The sequence below is a fragment of the Danio aesculapii genome, chromosome 5, assembly GCF_903798145.1.
Source record: "Danio aesculapii chromosome 5, fDanAes4.1, whole genome shotgun sequence".
Classification (NCBI taxonomy): domain Eukaryota; kingdom Metazoa; phylum Chordata; class Actinopteri; order Cypriniformes; family Danionidae; genus Danio; species Danio aesculapii.
Window position 1 is genome coordinate 26533409 of NC_079439.1, and position 17938 is coordinate 26551346.

General features: G+C 36.5%; 1 protein-coding gene across 2 annotated transcripts in view; it reads right to left on the bottom strand.

Annotated features, from left to right (window-relative positions):
* The window catches only part of abca2 (ATP-binding cassette, sub-family A (ABC1), member 2), a 128311-nt gene that overhangs the window by 61907 nt on the left and 48466 nt on the right, over nt 1-17938 (bottom strand). For both annotated transcript variants that reach the window (XM_056457756.1, XM_056457755.1), the window contains exons 2-6: nt 16678-16771; nt 8901-9012; nt 6060-6223; nt 648-769; nt 97-207 (exon numbers count right to left, since the gene is read on the bottom strand). In XM_056457756.1, the coding sequence (XP_056313731.1) occupies nt 97-207; nt 648-769; nt 6060-6223; nt 8901-9012; nt 16678-16771 (603 nt within the window). The remainder of the gene's footprint in view (nt 1-96; nt 208-647; nt 770-6059; nt 6224-8900; nt 9013-16677; nt 16772-17938) is intronic.

A 17938-nucleotide genomic window follows, 5' to 3' on the forward strand; every position in this document is an offset into this window, starting at 1 on the left:
CATTTCTGAAATACAATTTATTATGATAAATGAATAAAAAAAAATGTTTAGATTATATTTATTATATGTAAATTTTTGAAGGGCATCACTCTGTACCTCCAGCTGTACAAGCTTCTCTCCAGGACTGTTGAGTTGGTGCTGTCCTTCATCTCTTTCTCCTCCCTTTGATCCCGCTTTGGGATACGTCCCAAAGATGAGATTATACACCTGAATAGAGTACACACACACACACACACAGGCGCATACACACACACAGGCACCGATTTAGAAACTTCTATCTCACACACATCCTTTAAATAGCCAGAGAAAAGAAGAAATGAAACTCCCTGAGGAAAATTAACATTTCACTCGCAAACTCACAGGAGCATATCTCAACACTTTTGCATTGACTACAGCACGTTAACCCCACACATTAAAGCGCTGGAGCTCCTCTGCCCTGAAGCAGCAGATTCAATCGCACATCCTTGCGCTCTGTTGTCATGCAGCGGAATCACTAATGGAGCTGCAAACCCGAGCGGAGACTCCAAAGCGGATGAAAGCGCGAGGAGGCTCGGAGGAGCACGACGCTGAGTCATGATTTAGACTTCAAAAGCGCTGCTGTCTGACCTGGGTTTGACGAAAAAGGCAGATGAGGTGAGAAGACAGACCTCTTTTAGATTGACCGGGGAGGAAAGCAGCAGGCTGGACGTGTCGTTCGGCAGGGACAGATTTCGGATCAGAAACTGCTGGAACATCGACTGGTTCCTGAGGACGCTTCCCAAAGTGAAACCTGGAGTCATAAAATGCACAGATGTACACATTATTTAATAAATAAAGGTGTACTTTTCAGTAGCTTTAAATGTACACTACTTTACAGCAGTGTTTCTCAACTACGTTTCAGGAGGACTACTAACACTACATGTTTTGGATGTCTCCTTTGTCTGTCTCCAGGAACATGGTTGAGAAACACTGCTGTACAGTACAGTGCTTTTATTGTCCCGCTGACATTGGCACCCTTAGTAAATATGAGTAAAGAAGGATGGGAAAAGGTCTTTATGAGGCCGATTTACATCACTTACATCTGACTGTGTTATTATCTATTGCCCTAAAGCTGGCCATTTTTAGTGTTTTTGCTGTTTTCTTATAGCCACTTCCCATTTTGTAAACCTCAACAACATTGTTCCTCAAATCACAGCTTTGTTCTTCTGTTTTTAGTGTATAAGAGTGGGGGAAAGGGAATATGTGCTTTTAGTACATAATAAAACTCACATTTCGTGGTAAAACCATAAAAAATGCACTTTTTCCCTGTAGTTTTGACTTCTTACTTTATATTTGATCAAATACTGTAAGTATCTGGGAGTGTGAGGCTTCTTTCATAGAGCCTTAAAATATATATATCAGTAACCCCAAAGCTTTGAAGGTTGATTTATCAGTAAACTTTAGGGAAGTACAGTACAAAGAGGCCAGTGTAACATTTAGCTTCTCTATTGGTCTTGTAATATTATGGTATGCAAATACATAGGTCACACAGCATCACACACTGTGTCTTTGGTACACATTATGCGAGTCCTGCATCCACAAGTCCATTTTTTTTACTATATTGCATCTGGAAAGTATTCATAGTGCTTCACTTTTTCCACATTTTTTTATGTTACAGCCTTATTCCAAAATGGATTAAATTAATTTATTTCTTCAAAATTCTACACACAATACCACATAATGAAAATGTGAAATTGTGAATTGTTGCAAATTTATTAAAAATAAAAAAACCTAAAAAAAAAAAAAAATCACATATACATATGTATTCCAAAATATGTATATATGTATTTGCTATGAATACTTTCCGGATGCACTGTATATGGTACAACTTAAGAGTTTGCTTAACTTGGCCTGGTCTGCGTATCTGCTGCAGTTTAGTAACTGAAGAAAGTTTTATTTGTTTTATTTTGGCTAGAATAAGAGCAGTTTTTAATTTTTTAAAAATCATTTTAAGGTCAAAATTATTAGCCCCTTTAAGCTATATATTTTTTTATTGTCTACAGAACAAACCATCATTATACAATAACTTGCCTAATTACCATATCCTGCCTATTTAACCTAATTGACCTAGTTAAGCCTTTAAATGTCACTTTAAGCTGTATAGAAGTGTCTTGAAAAACATCTAGTCAAATATTATTTACTGTCATAATGGCAAAGTTAATTTAATAAGTTATTAGAAATGAGTTATTAAAACTATTATGCTTAAAAATGTGAAAAAATCTTCTCTCCGTTAAACGGAAATTGGGGAAAAAATAAACAGGGGGGCGAAGAATTCAGGGGGGCTAATAAGTCTGACTTCAACTGTATATATTTACCATTATTTGCCCAGGAAGTCTCATTGAGATTTAAAACCTGACCAAGGTAACATCCATGCAGTAAAACAATATAAAAATACATAAATACTGACATAACAACAACATTTCATCAGTCTGCTCAACAAAAACAATCCCATGCTTCCAATACCGTTCTCTTTATAATGCCTTTAAATTCACAAAAAGACACAATTTTATTTAGTTTTTGCAAATTATACCATGGAAAAGGTGCACAATAAGAAAGTGCAGTTTTCCCAGCTCTGTACAAATTTGAAGTATATTAAAAGTGTAAATATCTGTGCCGCCTCAACTAATGAAACCTCGTTCTGAAAAAAAAAAAAAAAACACAAATTACAAATACTTTAGCATGGATGAGAAATGTGCCGTAATTGTGTTATTTTTTATTTTAATGAAAGATTTTTTGTTGTCTGTATGTTTTTAGTTCTAAGAGTAAAGGTTTTTGCACACTGAAGTCTAAAATTTTCATATGCATTTTTTTTTGGTATTCATATGCGAAAAATTTGTCACGTAAACAAATTTTGCACACTGTCTGAGTCTGATTAATTAATCCATTACAGAAAAACGCAAAACATTTCAAGCAGTGATACTTTTTTCTCCTCTCTTCTTCATATTGTGTTTATCCAATACTGCATTAGAGGAAGGACAGTTCAGCTCATAATCAAAGCTGCACTGGAATATCCCCAAATGCAAAGTTTATTTCAGGAAATCAGTGAATTTTGTTACATTTCTTGTGATACTTCATGCATTCATGTACGTAAACAAATTCTGAACGGAGACTGGCAGTACCTACAGACATATTAATAGATGGCGGCTGCATTGATGTGTTGAAACAACTGACAGAAAGTGGACCGTTGCTTTCTATTATAATGTCTATAAGCAGTACGTCAAATGTATGGATACACACACATACACACACACACCAAGCAGCAGCAGGAAAGAGGTGTGCCAGTCACTGAATCCAGCACTGAATCCAGCATCCAACTGTCCGCCACATTTTGTCTTTATTTTATGCATGTTTTTGTCATAAAGTTATATGTAGCTCAAATGGCGGCATTCTGTATTTAGCTTTTCACTTGTAGCGTGGCTCTGAATTGTCAAAACACCTCTCAAATCGCTTTTTCAGTTCGAATTTTTTTATGACGGACGAAAGTTTCAGAGGCAGTGTGAAACAATATGTTTCACACAATGTGATGTTGAATTAATTTTTTAACATGCGAAAAATAACAGAATTTCAGATTTAGTGTGCAATAAACCTAACTCAGCATTAAAATAACGTTTCATTTAACGTTAATTGTATAATTTTTTTTATCAGATTATTAGAACTAAAAATATACAAACAACAAGAAACTGTATGACCAAGATGTTAAAAGAAACAAAAAACTCAGATCCCAAAAACACAGCTGACTCTAAACAAGAAGCAGCCAGGTTCTTCACTTTTTAGGGTCCCCAGGACATTTCCGTTGTGGTTTGCACTATTTGCAGTGCATTTCTATATTTGCATGTTTTGTGTGAATTTGTGTAAACGTGTTTTGGCAAATGAATGAAAATGTTTTCTCAGTTTGTTAGTGTTTTTCCTACTGTAACTTTCCACACATTTTTGTACTTGCGTGTGTTGTGAGAAGTTGCGTACACTTATGTTGTAGAATCTTTAAAGACGTTTTCTTGATTTCTAAGGTTACGATAACACTGTCAGGTCTTGATGCCCAATTCTGATTTGTTGCCTATATCTGATTTTTGCCTGTCCGTTTAAACGTTCTTTTGATCGTGACCCATATCCGATTCATGTGTTTACACTTGCTATACAACTTACGACGTTGTGCATGCGTAAAGGCGGGTATTAGCATCTGCGCCACACTAGCCACGATGAAAGCAATTGTCTTGCTTTAAGCCACAGGTCTCAAACTCAATTCCTGGAGGGCCGCAGCTCTGCACAGTTTTGCTCCAACCCTAATCAAACACAGCTGATCCAACTAATCAAGGTGTTCAAGACTAGACAAGACTTTTGGCCATTTCCAGGCTGGTTTCCAGCCATTTCCAGCGTGGTCTTGGCTGGTCAGGCTGGAAAATGACCAGCTAAAACCAGCTAAAACCACCTTGACCAGCCTGGTTTAAGCTGGACATAGCTGGTTTTGGCTGGGCTCCCAGCCTGGCTAGGCTGGTGAAGCTGGTTTTAGCTGGTCATCTTCCAGCCTGACCAGCTAAGACCAGGCTGGAAATGGCCAAAACCCCTCTAAAACCAGCCTGGTCAAGCAGCTAAAACCAGCTAACCAGCCTAGGCTGGTTTAAGCTGTTTTTTAGCAGGGATTGCTTTAAGCTCTGCAAAATTTGTGAAGTTCGCCCAACTTTATAATGATTTTATGGCGGAGGCGGAGAAGGAGGTAAAGGGCTGTCATCGCAGCTTGCGCCTATGGTTTATATATGGTGTCCTCCACCATTCAGAGGAATTTGTGGGTACGAGAGAGATCTCAGGTCTGGTGGGAGCAAATTGTGGCAAATTGTGACCACTTTCCTCCTCCATGTTTCCTCTGTTGTTGTTGTTTACCGCACCGGCGTCTCCACACATGCCCTTCCTTCTATATCATTAAACTGTGGAGAAGTACTACATTGTCGCAAGTTTAATGACGTACAAAAAGAAATGAATAAATACAATCTGTTAGTTTACATGATAGTCACATTGTATGACGTATCATCACGTATCAATGTTTTTCGTGTTTACACGGTCATAGAACAGATCCGATCTGTGTCACATATGAACAAAAAAATTGAAATTGGGTCACATTTAACTAGCAGTGTAAACACGGCCTAAGTGTTTTTCTTCCTGCACATTTCTGTATCTAGATGTGTTGTGAGAATTTGCCAGTGCATGTTGTTGTCAAAGTGATGATGTTTTCTCAAATTGTTAGTGTTTTTTTTTTTATATATATATATATATATATATATATATATATATATATATATATATATATATTCTCATCTCGCAGAAAGTTTGAGTTTACTCAGACACCATAGGAACTACAATTCAGCAATTTTAAGTTGAGTTTCAGTCATTTAAAATGATCCTATGGTGTCTGCTGTTGAATGTTCATTTAAATCTAGCAGTTCTGGTGTCTTGTGTCACGAATCAAATGACATGGGAGATGAAAATTACCTCTAGCCAATCAATGATCTGTAGCATTTAGTGTTTTTTTTTATGTACGGCATACTCAGAATTAAAATACCAGGAACTAGGTATTGTGCACAGTGGAAATCCCCTTAAAGTGAGATGTACCATGCAGTGGAAAAGCACCACATGACTTTGATTTTATTATCTGTTTTTATTGCACATGTCCATTGATCTTAAAGAAATCAGCACAATGCAGGAATTCTGTCCCTTTGGGTGTGTGTTAACATATTAATGTTAATATTTAGTGTGGTCTATAATTCCTTTCACTATATGATCAGAAAAAACACATCTATGTCATATATATGCATCTTTATGTTTAGTAATATGTATGTATTTCTGAACGTTTGTTAAGCATACAGTAGTTCTACCACATTAAAAAGCATGCAATCAGAGTCTGAAATCTAAAATAACTTGTCACCAAATCTGACAGTAACTGCAGCACCGTGTTACTACCATAATGATTTGCTTCTTATTTCTAATTTGCATAAAGACATGCACGATAATGAAGGCTGCTGCATGTATAGTGTGTCTGTGCGTTTTCTGACCGTGGCTGGTGTTGTAGTGGCTCTCTAGAGGGCCTTGTGCTGAGCTCAGACTTTCGAGGTGCTGCTGCAGAGACTCCAGCTCCTCTCCCAGACTGGGCCTGTCTGACGTAAACAAGTGATTCTGCTCCACAACTTCACTGATCCTTTCCAGCAATTGAGTCACACTGAGACACAGCAGAAACATTGAGGTCAGAGAAGTGAACTTTAATCATAAGAGGAGCAAGGAGAACAGAAGAAAGAGAAGAGAAGGGCAAATCCCAAATGTGAGGTAACTCAATGGAAAAACAGCAATAACAAACAAGTATAGATCTAGATCATAGATCATTAGACAGATTGAAAAAAGGTTTTACAGTGTTTCAATATTTTCAGCTACACTGTTACATATTCATATTTACACTATCTATACATATTTACACAACAGTTCTGTCTGGTTCTTGAATCTGATTGGCTGATAGCCGTGGGATATTTTGCAAATAACAGCACTAGTACTGCCTCTTCACCCTTCACCCTTGTGTTTTACTCCACCCACATTCAGCTTTTGGACTACATAATGTACTTTTGAGGCTTTTTTAGGCGAGAATGTAGTTGTTTAGATTGCAACTATGCAGTTTATTTATAAGGATAGTGCCTATTTTTAAATATTTATCATTTCGGAGCATCAGATTCAGTGCATCGGCCGCCATTAGCCTGTCTGAGCAGACCAAAGAAAGTGACGGTTACAAGAAGAAAAAGACTGCATAGTCCTTGAGGGAGAAAAACAGCATTTTCTGAGCGTAAATTTCAAACTAGAGCCGAACAAATCAGTATTAATCAGGTAAGTGACATTCTAAGTCGATCTCTCTCTTTTGTATTGTGTAGTACTGTATTTATACCACAGAAACTGGTAGTGTTTGCTTTGCTTTGGCTTTTTTGGGGTTAATTATTGTGAATCCCAATTTCAAAAGAGAAATACTGGGAAAACTCTGTAGACTGATGGCATTTCATGCCGTTCAGCGTTATAATCTTAAAATCTGAGCAAAATCATCTGTTTTGTCATCACTTTAGATATTATGCTAAAGAATCATTCAAATACTAGCTCTAAAGTGATGTTAGGCGAAAGAAAGTAGTTCTTTGTACTGTACAAAAGGGTTTTTGAGACTCTCCATGTTTGATTTTCTTTTATATACACACACGATTATGCTGTCAAACTGTTGTATAAACGCAATATCACACTCATAGCATTGTGATGTTGCTGTATATCGACACTAAGGCACTCGAGCCAATGCATGCCTCCCACCAGTGCCGATATACAGCCATATCGCACTGCTACTCGTGTGATATTGCTCACTACTGTATATACTATATATTCAGACATATTATTAATTAAATCACCAGGTCCTTATAGTGTTATTTTGGTATTATTTATACACTCTTTTTTGTTAATATCCAAGTCAGCTTACAATGACATTATATTATTTATCCGTTCGATATTTTAGTAATTTTGTGCATTTTATTTTCTATATTTCTACTAAGCTTTAATCTATTTTTATTTAAGATTTACTTTCTGCATTTTGAAACTTGTACTTTATTATTTCATAAGTATATATTTTTCATCTGTTCATTGTATTTAGTAACACCAGGTGATAGCAGTGTTATTTTAGTATCATGTTTACATTATTATAGTTATTAGATTTTTGTCATTTTCAATTTATTTTCATTTAGATTTAATCTATTTATATTTCAGTAATGTTATTTTAGTTTATTTTATAGTATGTTAGTTATGCGTAGGTTTTTTATAATAGCTCTTATGTCCAGTGTTGTGTTTGTATTTATGATTAATCTATGTTGCACCGTTGTCCTGCGAGACATGTCATTTCGTTCCTCTGTATATCCACACACGTAGCGGAATGACAATAAAGCTCGACTTGACTAATTTTAGAACTTCTAATGTAATAATAAATTTAATAATATTATTGTAATGTAATAATACATATAATAGTACTATAAAGATGAATGCAGTTTCTTTTTACTAATATTTTTAAGTTAATGTTAAATGTTTTCATTTTAATGGTAATCTTTTGCTATTTTGTCATTTTTATTTTTAAAAATAGTGCTCTGTTTATAGTTTTAGTTAACAGTAGAATCACTGGGTTATGTATTTTGTATTAATATTTATTCATTAATTTTCCTTGGGCTTAGTCGTTCATTTATCAGCAGTCGCTACAGCGGAATGAACCGCCAAATATTCTGGCATATGTTTTAAGCAGTGGATGCCCTTCCAGCTGCAACCCAGTACTGGGAAACACCCATACACTCTCGAATTCATACACTAAATCGAATGTCTTAGGACTGTGGGGGAAACTGGAGCACCCGGAGGAAACCCACGCGAACACGGGGAGAACATGCAAACTCCACACAGAAATGCCAACTGGCCCAGCAGGGACTCAAACCAGCGACCTTCTTGCTTTGAGGCAACACTGAGCCACTGTGTATTAATATCCTATGTACAATTAAGGCTAGCCTGATTATTAAACTGTTTATAGTTTTAGATAACAATAGAAACAATGGGTCTTTGAATTATGTACTAACATCTTATTGTATCCTATGTATTAATACCAGTTAGTACCAACTAGGGAGACTGGTAGACTAGTACAAAACAGTTCAAGAGCAAAAACTTACCGTGGTTTCTGAGCACAAAGATAAGATTCATTACACAATCTAACAGCTCATATAATCTAACTACAGGTGGTGATGGTGACTGCAATTCACACCCCATAATGAGAGCAGAATACATTAGAGCTCATCTTAGTCATCAAAAGAGGGAGATTAAAAATATCAGAAACAGAGTGTAGGTGGACTCACGTGGAGTTTTTATACTGCAGGAAGCCAAACTCATCCCGCTGACCATCCGGACACAACGACTGCATGATGGGAATGATGCCCGCCGAGGTGAGCGGCGCCGCGCTATAGAAGGCTGGACAGAACCGGGAAAAATAGACCACGGCGGAGGGACGGAGAGAATGGAAGCGACAGAAAAGTGAAATCCAGTATTGCAATGAGGTTTATTTGGTTTTGATGAAAATGAATTGAAAAGAAAACATGATTTTTTTTTTTTAAGCAAAGCGGTGTATGGATGGAGGTAAATGATTATGGGCAGGAATGTGAGTAGGACGTAGGATAACACAACAAACAATGGAGATGCCATTTTTCCCGAGATCCACATTTCAAAGATTTGGGGAGAGATTAAAAGACAGAGAGAGAAAAAGAAGCAGCCGTCACATATCAGAGAGCAAACACGGGGTCAGAGAGGGTTTCAGATGTCAGACCGTTTCGATAAACTTTGAGTGGCCTTCAGATTATTCACTTCATCACACACGCTGAGGTTGACTGGACAAGCTGTCACTGGAGAAGAATAAAAGCAGAATTGTGGTGTTGTGTGGCTCTTGTACACCCACAGGCTGCCAGTCTCGTTTTCTATAGAGCACAGGAGTGGACAGCAGTGTTTAGATGACTCACTTCCGCACCGCAACCTGTACACACTCGATATGGAGTCAAGTCTCAGGGACGGGTAAATGGTCACATTTGTTTCATTATTCGATCGTTATGTGAATGATTCTGCTTGGAATTAAATGTGCAACTGTGATAGGGTAAAATCATTATTTTAATTATTTTGGTAAAAATCATAATAATTATTATTTAAAATGTTTATCAGTGGGCCTTATAACCAAACGTGTATATATATTAGTGGTGTGACAGATCACAAATCTCACGGTTCGGATCACACTACGGTTTTAAACCATTTTTCTGATCAGCAAAAAGGGGAGGAGACAATGTCATTTGCTTTTTGTTTATACAAAAATATTACTGCACAAACCATTGCTTTTAATAAACATAACATAGAACCTGTAATTTTAATGAAAATAAAAATCTAGAAAAAATCAGCTAAAAAAAAAGGAAAATATTCAATACGAAAATGATATTTGCTGCTGTTGCTGATAATGCTAAATATAGCATTTGCTGTTCCGAACTGGATTGTGGATCAACCGTGATCTGTCACAGCCCCTAGTATATATATATATAAATAAAAAAATAAAAAAATAAAAAGTGTCATGTCTGACTGACATGCCTATACTGCCATTATTATGTAATTAAAAAAAACATTATTACCTGATCTTCAATAATAGCCACATTTTCTGACGTTTATTATTTCTAATAATTTCTCCCATAGCCAACTATCGCAGTACTAAAACAACTATAGGAAGTGCTGAAACAACCACAAAAAAGCGCAAATCCACATTGCAGAATTAATTAAGTGTATTTTGTGAATCACAACATTATAGTATATTTTTGCTATCTTATAGAGACAATACATCTGAGGTGACCTAAAGTTAGCAAGGAGCCAAATTCAAACCTGCATCTCTCTCATTATCAGCAAGCTCTGTATTTAACACTGAACCAATCTTTTCATCAACAAGGTTGTCTATTGATCGCAAAGCCTGCAACATTTGTTCACCAGGACATGATTTACCTTCTGAAATGCACTACTACCATACCCTTCAAATGACAATTCTCTGATAAAACATTCCTCTTTCTACGAATTTGCCCTGCATTGATCTGCTAATGACTAAATTAGGCTGAGATTATTTAATGAAGCCTTAATTAATGAATGGCTCAGTCAATTCAGATTCAGCTTTCTCCTCCGTTCACTTTGGCAGTCCTGCCTGAAATGCAAACATGAGGCGGTTGGCACTGACGGAGGGATCTAGAAGGTTACTTAATGGTAAGTGCTGACTCTTTTTCCTCCCCTAAGTGTTTTGTCACTGCAGCGTGTGGCCTGTGGAGTTGGCATCCATGTCCAATGCCGCCTGCTCCGGGAAAAAAAATGAAATAAATAATTGCATTTAACCAGAAGCAGCAACGTTAGCTAAACTGAGTTCGCCATCGGCACCCGACGACTCTGCACAAAAAAAATCCCTCGACTGACGTTAACACTGAAGCGTGTTATATTTCTGCTGTTCCAGTGACAGGTTGTCTGCTCACGAGAGGTAGCTGTGTTTATTGCCTCGCTTTTCCTAACGGTTATTTCTGACATCTGCTCCCGCTCCGCAAACACAGCTGAGGATTAAAAGAGCAAAGATCAGTCAGGGGAAATAACCTGATGGCTCAGTAAGTGGATGAATTCAGTGTGTGTGTGTGTGTTGAGTGTTTGACAATTAGAGTCTCAGCTCATTGGTTGAGAAAGCACAGATGTGTCATTATCTGGAAGAGGTATTTGAATAACGTTGTAAGACATATCCTTCGCTCATAGTGGATTGTGGATTATGTTAGTGTTCACACGGACATATGGGGGCCCAACACCTAAACCTCTTAGACCAGGCGTGACGCAATAAAACAGCAAGCGATAAAAGCTATATTATAATCCTAGTTTCTGAAATCTGCATTCACTCTTCTCATTGGACTTAAATCATGGAAATCCTCATCTAATGACTTGAAAAAAGGACATGGGTTTATAACAGTATCTGCATGTTTTTTTTCTTCATTTTTAAAATACTTTGAATTGAAATGAAATAAAACTGATTTTAAAATATATATTTCCATTTATAAGTTTGAATGGTGAGATTTTTTTAAATGCCAGGTTCAACAAACAATGCATTTTCCCCTTTAAATATACAGGACAATAGTAATATTGTGAAATATTATTGAAACTGAAATGTTTGTTTAAAATAATTGTTTAACGGGGTGGTCAACTACGATATCATATTTTAAACTTTTAATTCACAGAGGCTTTTACAGAGTTAGCTTAGCAAAGACTACAGCGAATGAAGTTTGGGGACTACAAAAAAATACATCCGGGCTAGTGAGATAACAAACATTGAAAGGGCACGGCCAACGGCGCTGTAATGTAGCAGAGAAAGCTAAAATGCCGTCCAAACACTGCTATTTCCACATAGCTTTTTCTGTATTCTGTACAACACAAAGAGATAAGTGCTTACAATTTAATTTTAATAATGTTCCAGAGAATTATAAAAAATATATATAGCTAGCTTTTGACAAAGGACAGCTTCCATAATCTCTCCTAGTTCTGTGCTGGATTCGGCTAATAACCCTCAAAACAGGAGCAGCTCCAACCATGACTGAAGAAGCTGTGGACTGTGAGCTTTCTACATTCTGTGTGTGCTTTCTACATCTCAAATACATGCTTATACATGCATCTCAGTACACATGCTTATAACATGAATATATATGAAAGACACTTTTCAGATTTTATTTTATAGAGCAGGTGTGAGGTTCAGCTGTGTCCTCTTCATTTTCTGTTTGATTCAGACTCAAACTGATACGGCTAACAGCTACTCTGACTGACAGTGTTTACACAGTGCAAAAGTGCATGCTTATGGGGCGTGATGCTTTTCATGATGACGTGGAGCCGATCCGCGAATCTCAGCACATTATGTTAGCTGACCAATCAGAGCCTCTTGAGGGTGGGCTTTTGGAGGAACTAGGAAATATGACAGTCGTTTTCATGATAGCAGAGTAGCTGTCCAATCAAAGTAAGGTATATGAAAAAATAATGTGATTTTTTTACAAATGAAGCATAAGCACACATTGCTTTGCATCTTATTAACACAATCAAGCCTTAAAAATACACTCTGGAACACCCCTTAAAAAAAATTGCGATTTTAAAATTCCACATTTTTACATTGGAAATGCAAAAATCTCTAAATCAAATCATATAATAAGCTGATCGGATGCTCAAGAAACATTTCATTTACTTATTATTAATGTACAAGGACCATACAATTTTTGTCAGGATTGTTTAATAAATAAAAAGATCAAAAGGGCAGCATTAATTTAAAACATACATACTGACAACAAACTATTGGATGGTTTATTTAGTAAAATTTGACATGCTTATACTGGCATTATTATGTAATGAAAAGCATTATTACCTGGTCTTTAATAATAATAACAAGTCACTGTTATGCAGATATGTCAAGACATTAAGGGTTTATGCAGATATTATATATAAATAACACCAATTTGAATTGTTCTGCAGGCAATTTCCAAACTATATTATTCCAAATTATATTAATAAAATTGTATATACATGTACATTATGTGTATTTAAGTGGTGCTGGAGCAGCATAATGAAAGTCATAGAAAAGTGTCCTTAGTTTTTCTGCCTTTTTTGCCTGAGATATGATAATTCTCAATTATGACACATAAATGTATTGTTGCTGCAATTTTAATACATCACACCTGGTTATGTTACAATGTTATTTGTTTCGTCATGTCAGGAATGTTCCAGTGAGTACATACTGTTTGAATTGTTTGGGCCCTTTTACCATTAGATTGATGCATCAACAGTTGACATGGCATATACACAATAGAAGCACAATAAACACATTAGAGCTCAAGAAAAAACACACACCCACAATTAGCGGACACACAGTGGAATGAAACCCACAAAACCCAAAAAGAGTTGAGAAATCAGACACACACAAACACACAAAAAACAAACATTTTGACTTACACACTGGTCCAGCATGCAGTGAACATGCACCATTAGAAAGATAGAATAAAAGACAGAGGTACAGAGAGAGAGAGAGAGAGAGAGAGAGAGAGAAAGAGAGAGAAAAGTATTGAGGACAGATGACAGAAAGAAGCAAAAATAAAACAAAACATGGTGTGATTTCAGCATTGAACATAATAAACATTGTGATGACATATAAATGAGGGTGTTTTGTGAACGACAACAAAAATAATACACAGCTAAGTCTGTCTAACAGCAAAACAACCTTTGCAACCTTTGCAATGACAGATTGGCAAAGTTGTATGATGCAACAACATAGAAAAATGGACAAACACTATAATATAACACAAACAACACTGAAAGTAATAATTCAGACCAAAAAATTCTGCAAGTCATTATTAACTCACATTCATGTCATTTCAAATCTGCATTCTCTTCAGTGAAACGAAACAAGTCAGAACATTCTGTCTTTTCCATACCACAAAGGTCCACATTCCAGTTTTTACATACTGTATGTAAATGAGAATAAGATCTAAGAGCCGTGGCAGAGAATCAAAATTTAAGCAGAGTAATCTCTAACACCAAAGCCCAATCCCAGTTCTACCGCTTAACCCTTACCCTTACCCCTACCCCTCGTAATGCGTGTTCACATGAAGGGGTAGGGGTGGTCTAATACTCTTTAGCTTAAAGGGGAAGGGGTAGACAGCCCTTGAAATGGATTTTCCAGGACCACACTCGAAACCAAGGGGTTAGACAATTTCCCAGAATACATCATCTGCAACGACAACACTGCTTCACACGGAAGTCAGGAGATGCACAAGTAAGATTTTATTTTCATTATTATGATTTTTTACAACAAACAAGCATATGTTTTAAAACATTTATAACATTGTTCGTGTTTTACGAAAAAATTATTAAACCACTAAGTTTTGCTATCTATAATCCATAATAATACAACATACTTTCACATCTGTCACTCGATGACACTTGAATACCCTGTCAGAGAAGTCTAGTGGCTGGGAGTTAGCTTTTTACAGTGTCTGGTATAATGTTCATGTTGTTTTCATGTGTTTGCATAGATAAATATGGCCACGGTGTTAATTAGGGCTGTGCGATATGGGCAAAAGAAACCCATCATGATTTTCTTGAACAATATTGCGATTTTATCACGATTTTGTCACAGACAGACTGAATCTGTGTTCACAGTGTAAATCTGAACCATATTTCAAAGGAAAACAATTAGATCTTTCTCAAAGACCTGTAACGTGTCTCTAAAACAGACCTAAGGCAAAAAATAAAATGAAAATCACCTCTAGAACAGACCTATGGCAAAACAAATAATTAGACTACTGTGTGTGCGTGCGTGTGTACAGTATGTGTGCTCGTGCACGCCGTCAAGCTCAGAGTAAGGCTCCGATGTTCTGCTTGACCTAATATCAGAAGTAGATGCGTGTGTGTCCATTTGCCACACATAGATCATAGACCTCTTTGTGACGCTGCCGTGAACAATGCCGTTCACTTATTGCGTCTTTTGTGCACACAAGTCGATTGTTTCCAATGGAGGCACGCAGATTGTGTGCACATATTGAGTGCGGAGTACGTGTATTCCAGGCGCACGTAATTGAAAACATCTCTTTTGAAACAAACTGCAAGTCACGTAACAAGAGCTGACCAATCAGCTTCATTCTTCAGCTTCTTTTGACAAACACCCAAACACCCAGTGCTCTTTAATTCTCTCCATAAATAAAACTTGTATTGGAGCTGCAGCAATGTTTTGTTAGTTTGTCATCCTCTGAGAAAACGGTTGATGGTCGGCTAGCAACGACAAAAGAGCGTGACTGCAAATCACGTTGAAAATGCTATGCTTAATGGATGCAACGTCATTATACATGACTGCATGACTAGTCGCAATACATGACATGACACCAAGTCATCCTGTGCTGAACTCATCCATCAATGTATACGCAGGCTATTCAGTCTCCTGTTCTCACGCTCTGTTTAGGCGCGCTGTGTTATGATTGGCTGAAATAGCATACTAAAAATCATGCTGTAAGGTGATTTAAAAACCGCCCATGTCCAAATCGTGATTTCGATACAATTTCAATTAATCGCACAGCCATAGTCTAAATGCACAGTAACTTACAGTTATGAGATTATTGCCACATTATATCGTTCTGATAACATGATATCGTTGCCTTCTGTGACTTCCTAAAGATAAATACTAAATATATATATAATAATACTAAATAACTACAGCAGTTGCTATCATCAATCTCATATGAAGTAAGAGATCGCAACAACATACAATGATGTGTGCAGGTGTTTTAGTGGTGTTTCATTTCTTAGGGTTTCATTTCTTAGGGTTCAAGGGCCATGGGGAAGGGGTAGGGGTAAAAAAAAATAGAATTGGGATTGGGCCTAATAATGTTTTCAGTTGCGACTTCAGTATTTGCAAGAGTTACATGAACTACTACTGTTACCTTTAAATCGGTCATCAACTGCCTTTTTAATTTGTACTGTTCTCTGACTTTCATTTTGCATTAAAAGGTTATTTCCTCTACTGTTTTGAGACGCAGTGAAGAGTGGTAAAGCAATAACTTTCTGTGCCAATCACAATCATATCTGTTGAGAATGTGAACACAATGGCCAATCAAGAGGTTTTTAAGATTGTGCTCAACAGCGCTCAAATGTTAAGTCAATTGATACTGAAGTCGCTAATTTTGTCAACCCAGAATACACATCAAGTTGTCAGGGGAATTTTTAGGATTGTTGACTTGATGATAAACAGCCAGAACATTCTTTGACAGGGGTCCTTTACTGTTCTTCTGAATAAATACACATTTGAAATGACAGAGTATATAATGACCAAATTTTCACGTTTGAGTAAACTTCCCCTTAATTACTGCTAAAGGACCCAATGTAACTACTGACACATTCACTCAACATCATTACAGTGGGTATGTGAACTTCATAAAAACCCCAGGTGAAAGCAGAAGTGATCTGACCAGTGAGATCTAGAAGGGTAACAGCGAGTTGGTTTGAGGTAAGAGCCACTTCCTTATTGCTTCCATCAACTACCCCTTTTCTTTGTGTTGTTATGAAACATACCTTCTTTGACTGGAATGGCTGGCTTCTTCTGCCGCAAGCCCAGGAGTATAAAGAAGAGCACCAGTGGGATGAAAATCTCAAATGCAAGAACCCACTGCAGAGATAAACAGAAAAGGCAGGTTAATGAAAGCCAAACTGGCCACAGTGGTTTGTGGTTTTCGTGTATATATATATATATATATATATATATATATATATATATATATATATATATATACGGTTGGACATCTGAAGTGCCACTCTGACATAATAAAATACCAGAAAGTTTCAGTTCAGTCGATGAAATGGTAACTGAAAACTTCACATTTATTGAGCTGGAACACCTACACTGTTGTTGCAAAGTCGGCTGATTTATCTCACACTTCATGTTATCTACATAGTTTTGTTAAATTGCAAAAAATTATCCTGAATGTATCAAAGAATTTAGATTTTTACATTTTTTTCCATCAAGTTTCTTTTTCCAGGTTACTTTAAATTCCTTTTTGCAAAGAATATATACACATAACATACACAATAAAATTTAGACCTCAATATTTATTAAAACCTGTTTTTTTCTGTTCACCACTTCTGTATTTGTTTGATCAAAAATGCAATAAAAAACATAATATTGTGAAAATACAGATTTAATTTAATTATACCTGTGATTCAAAGCTGCAATTTCATAAATCATGTTCATATTTTGATTTGCTGCTCTGTTACCATAAGTTATTCATTCATTCATTCATTTTCCTTCGGCTTAGTCCTCTTATTTATCAGGGGTCGCCACAGCAGAATGAACTGCAAACTTATCCCACATTTGTTTTACATACATTGTTTTACATGCCCTTCCAGCTGCAACCCAGTACTGGGAAACATCCTTACACACTCATATACTATGGCCAATTTTATACTGCAGGGGGAAACCCACAGCGAACAGGGGGAGAAAATGCAAACTCCACACAGAAATGCCAACTCTCCTAGCCGGGACTCAAACCAGCGACCTTCTTGCTGTGAGGCGACAGTACTAACCACTGAGCCACTGTCACCACAGCTAGTTATTATTAGTACAAATTTTATTTATTTATTTATTGCCACACCAGCAACTCATGGCTATTTCATGGCAAGATAAATATTAAACATTACATAATAAGAACAACTTAATTTTTCAATAAGAAATGATACACAAAGAAATATAAATAGTAATGAATGAATAAAGTTCACAAAAACTAAATATTATAAATTAAACTTGATTTTTCAATTCAGTATTTGATAAATAACTTAA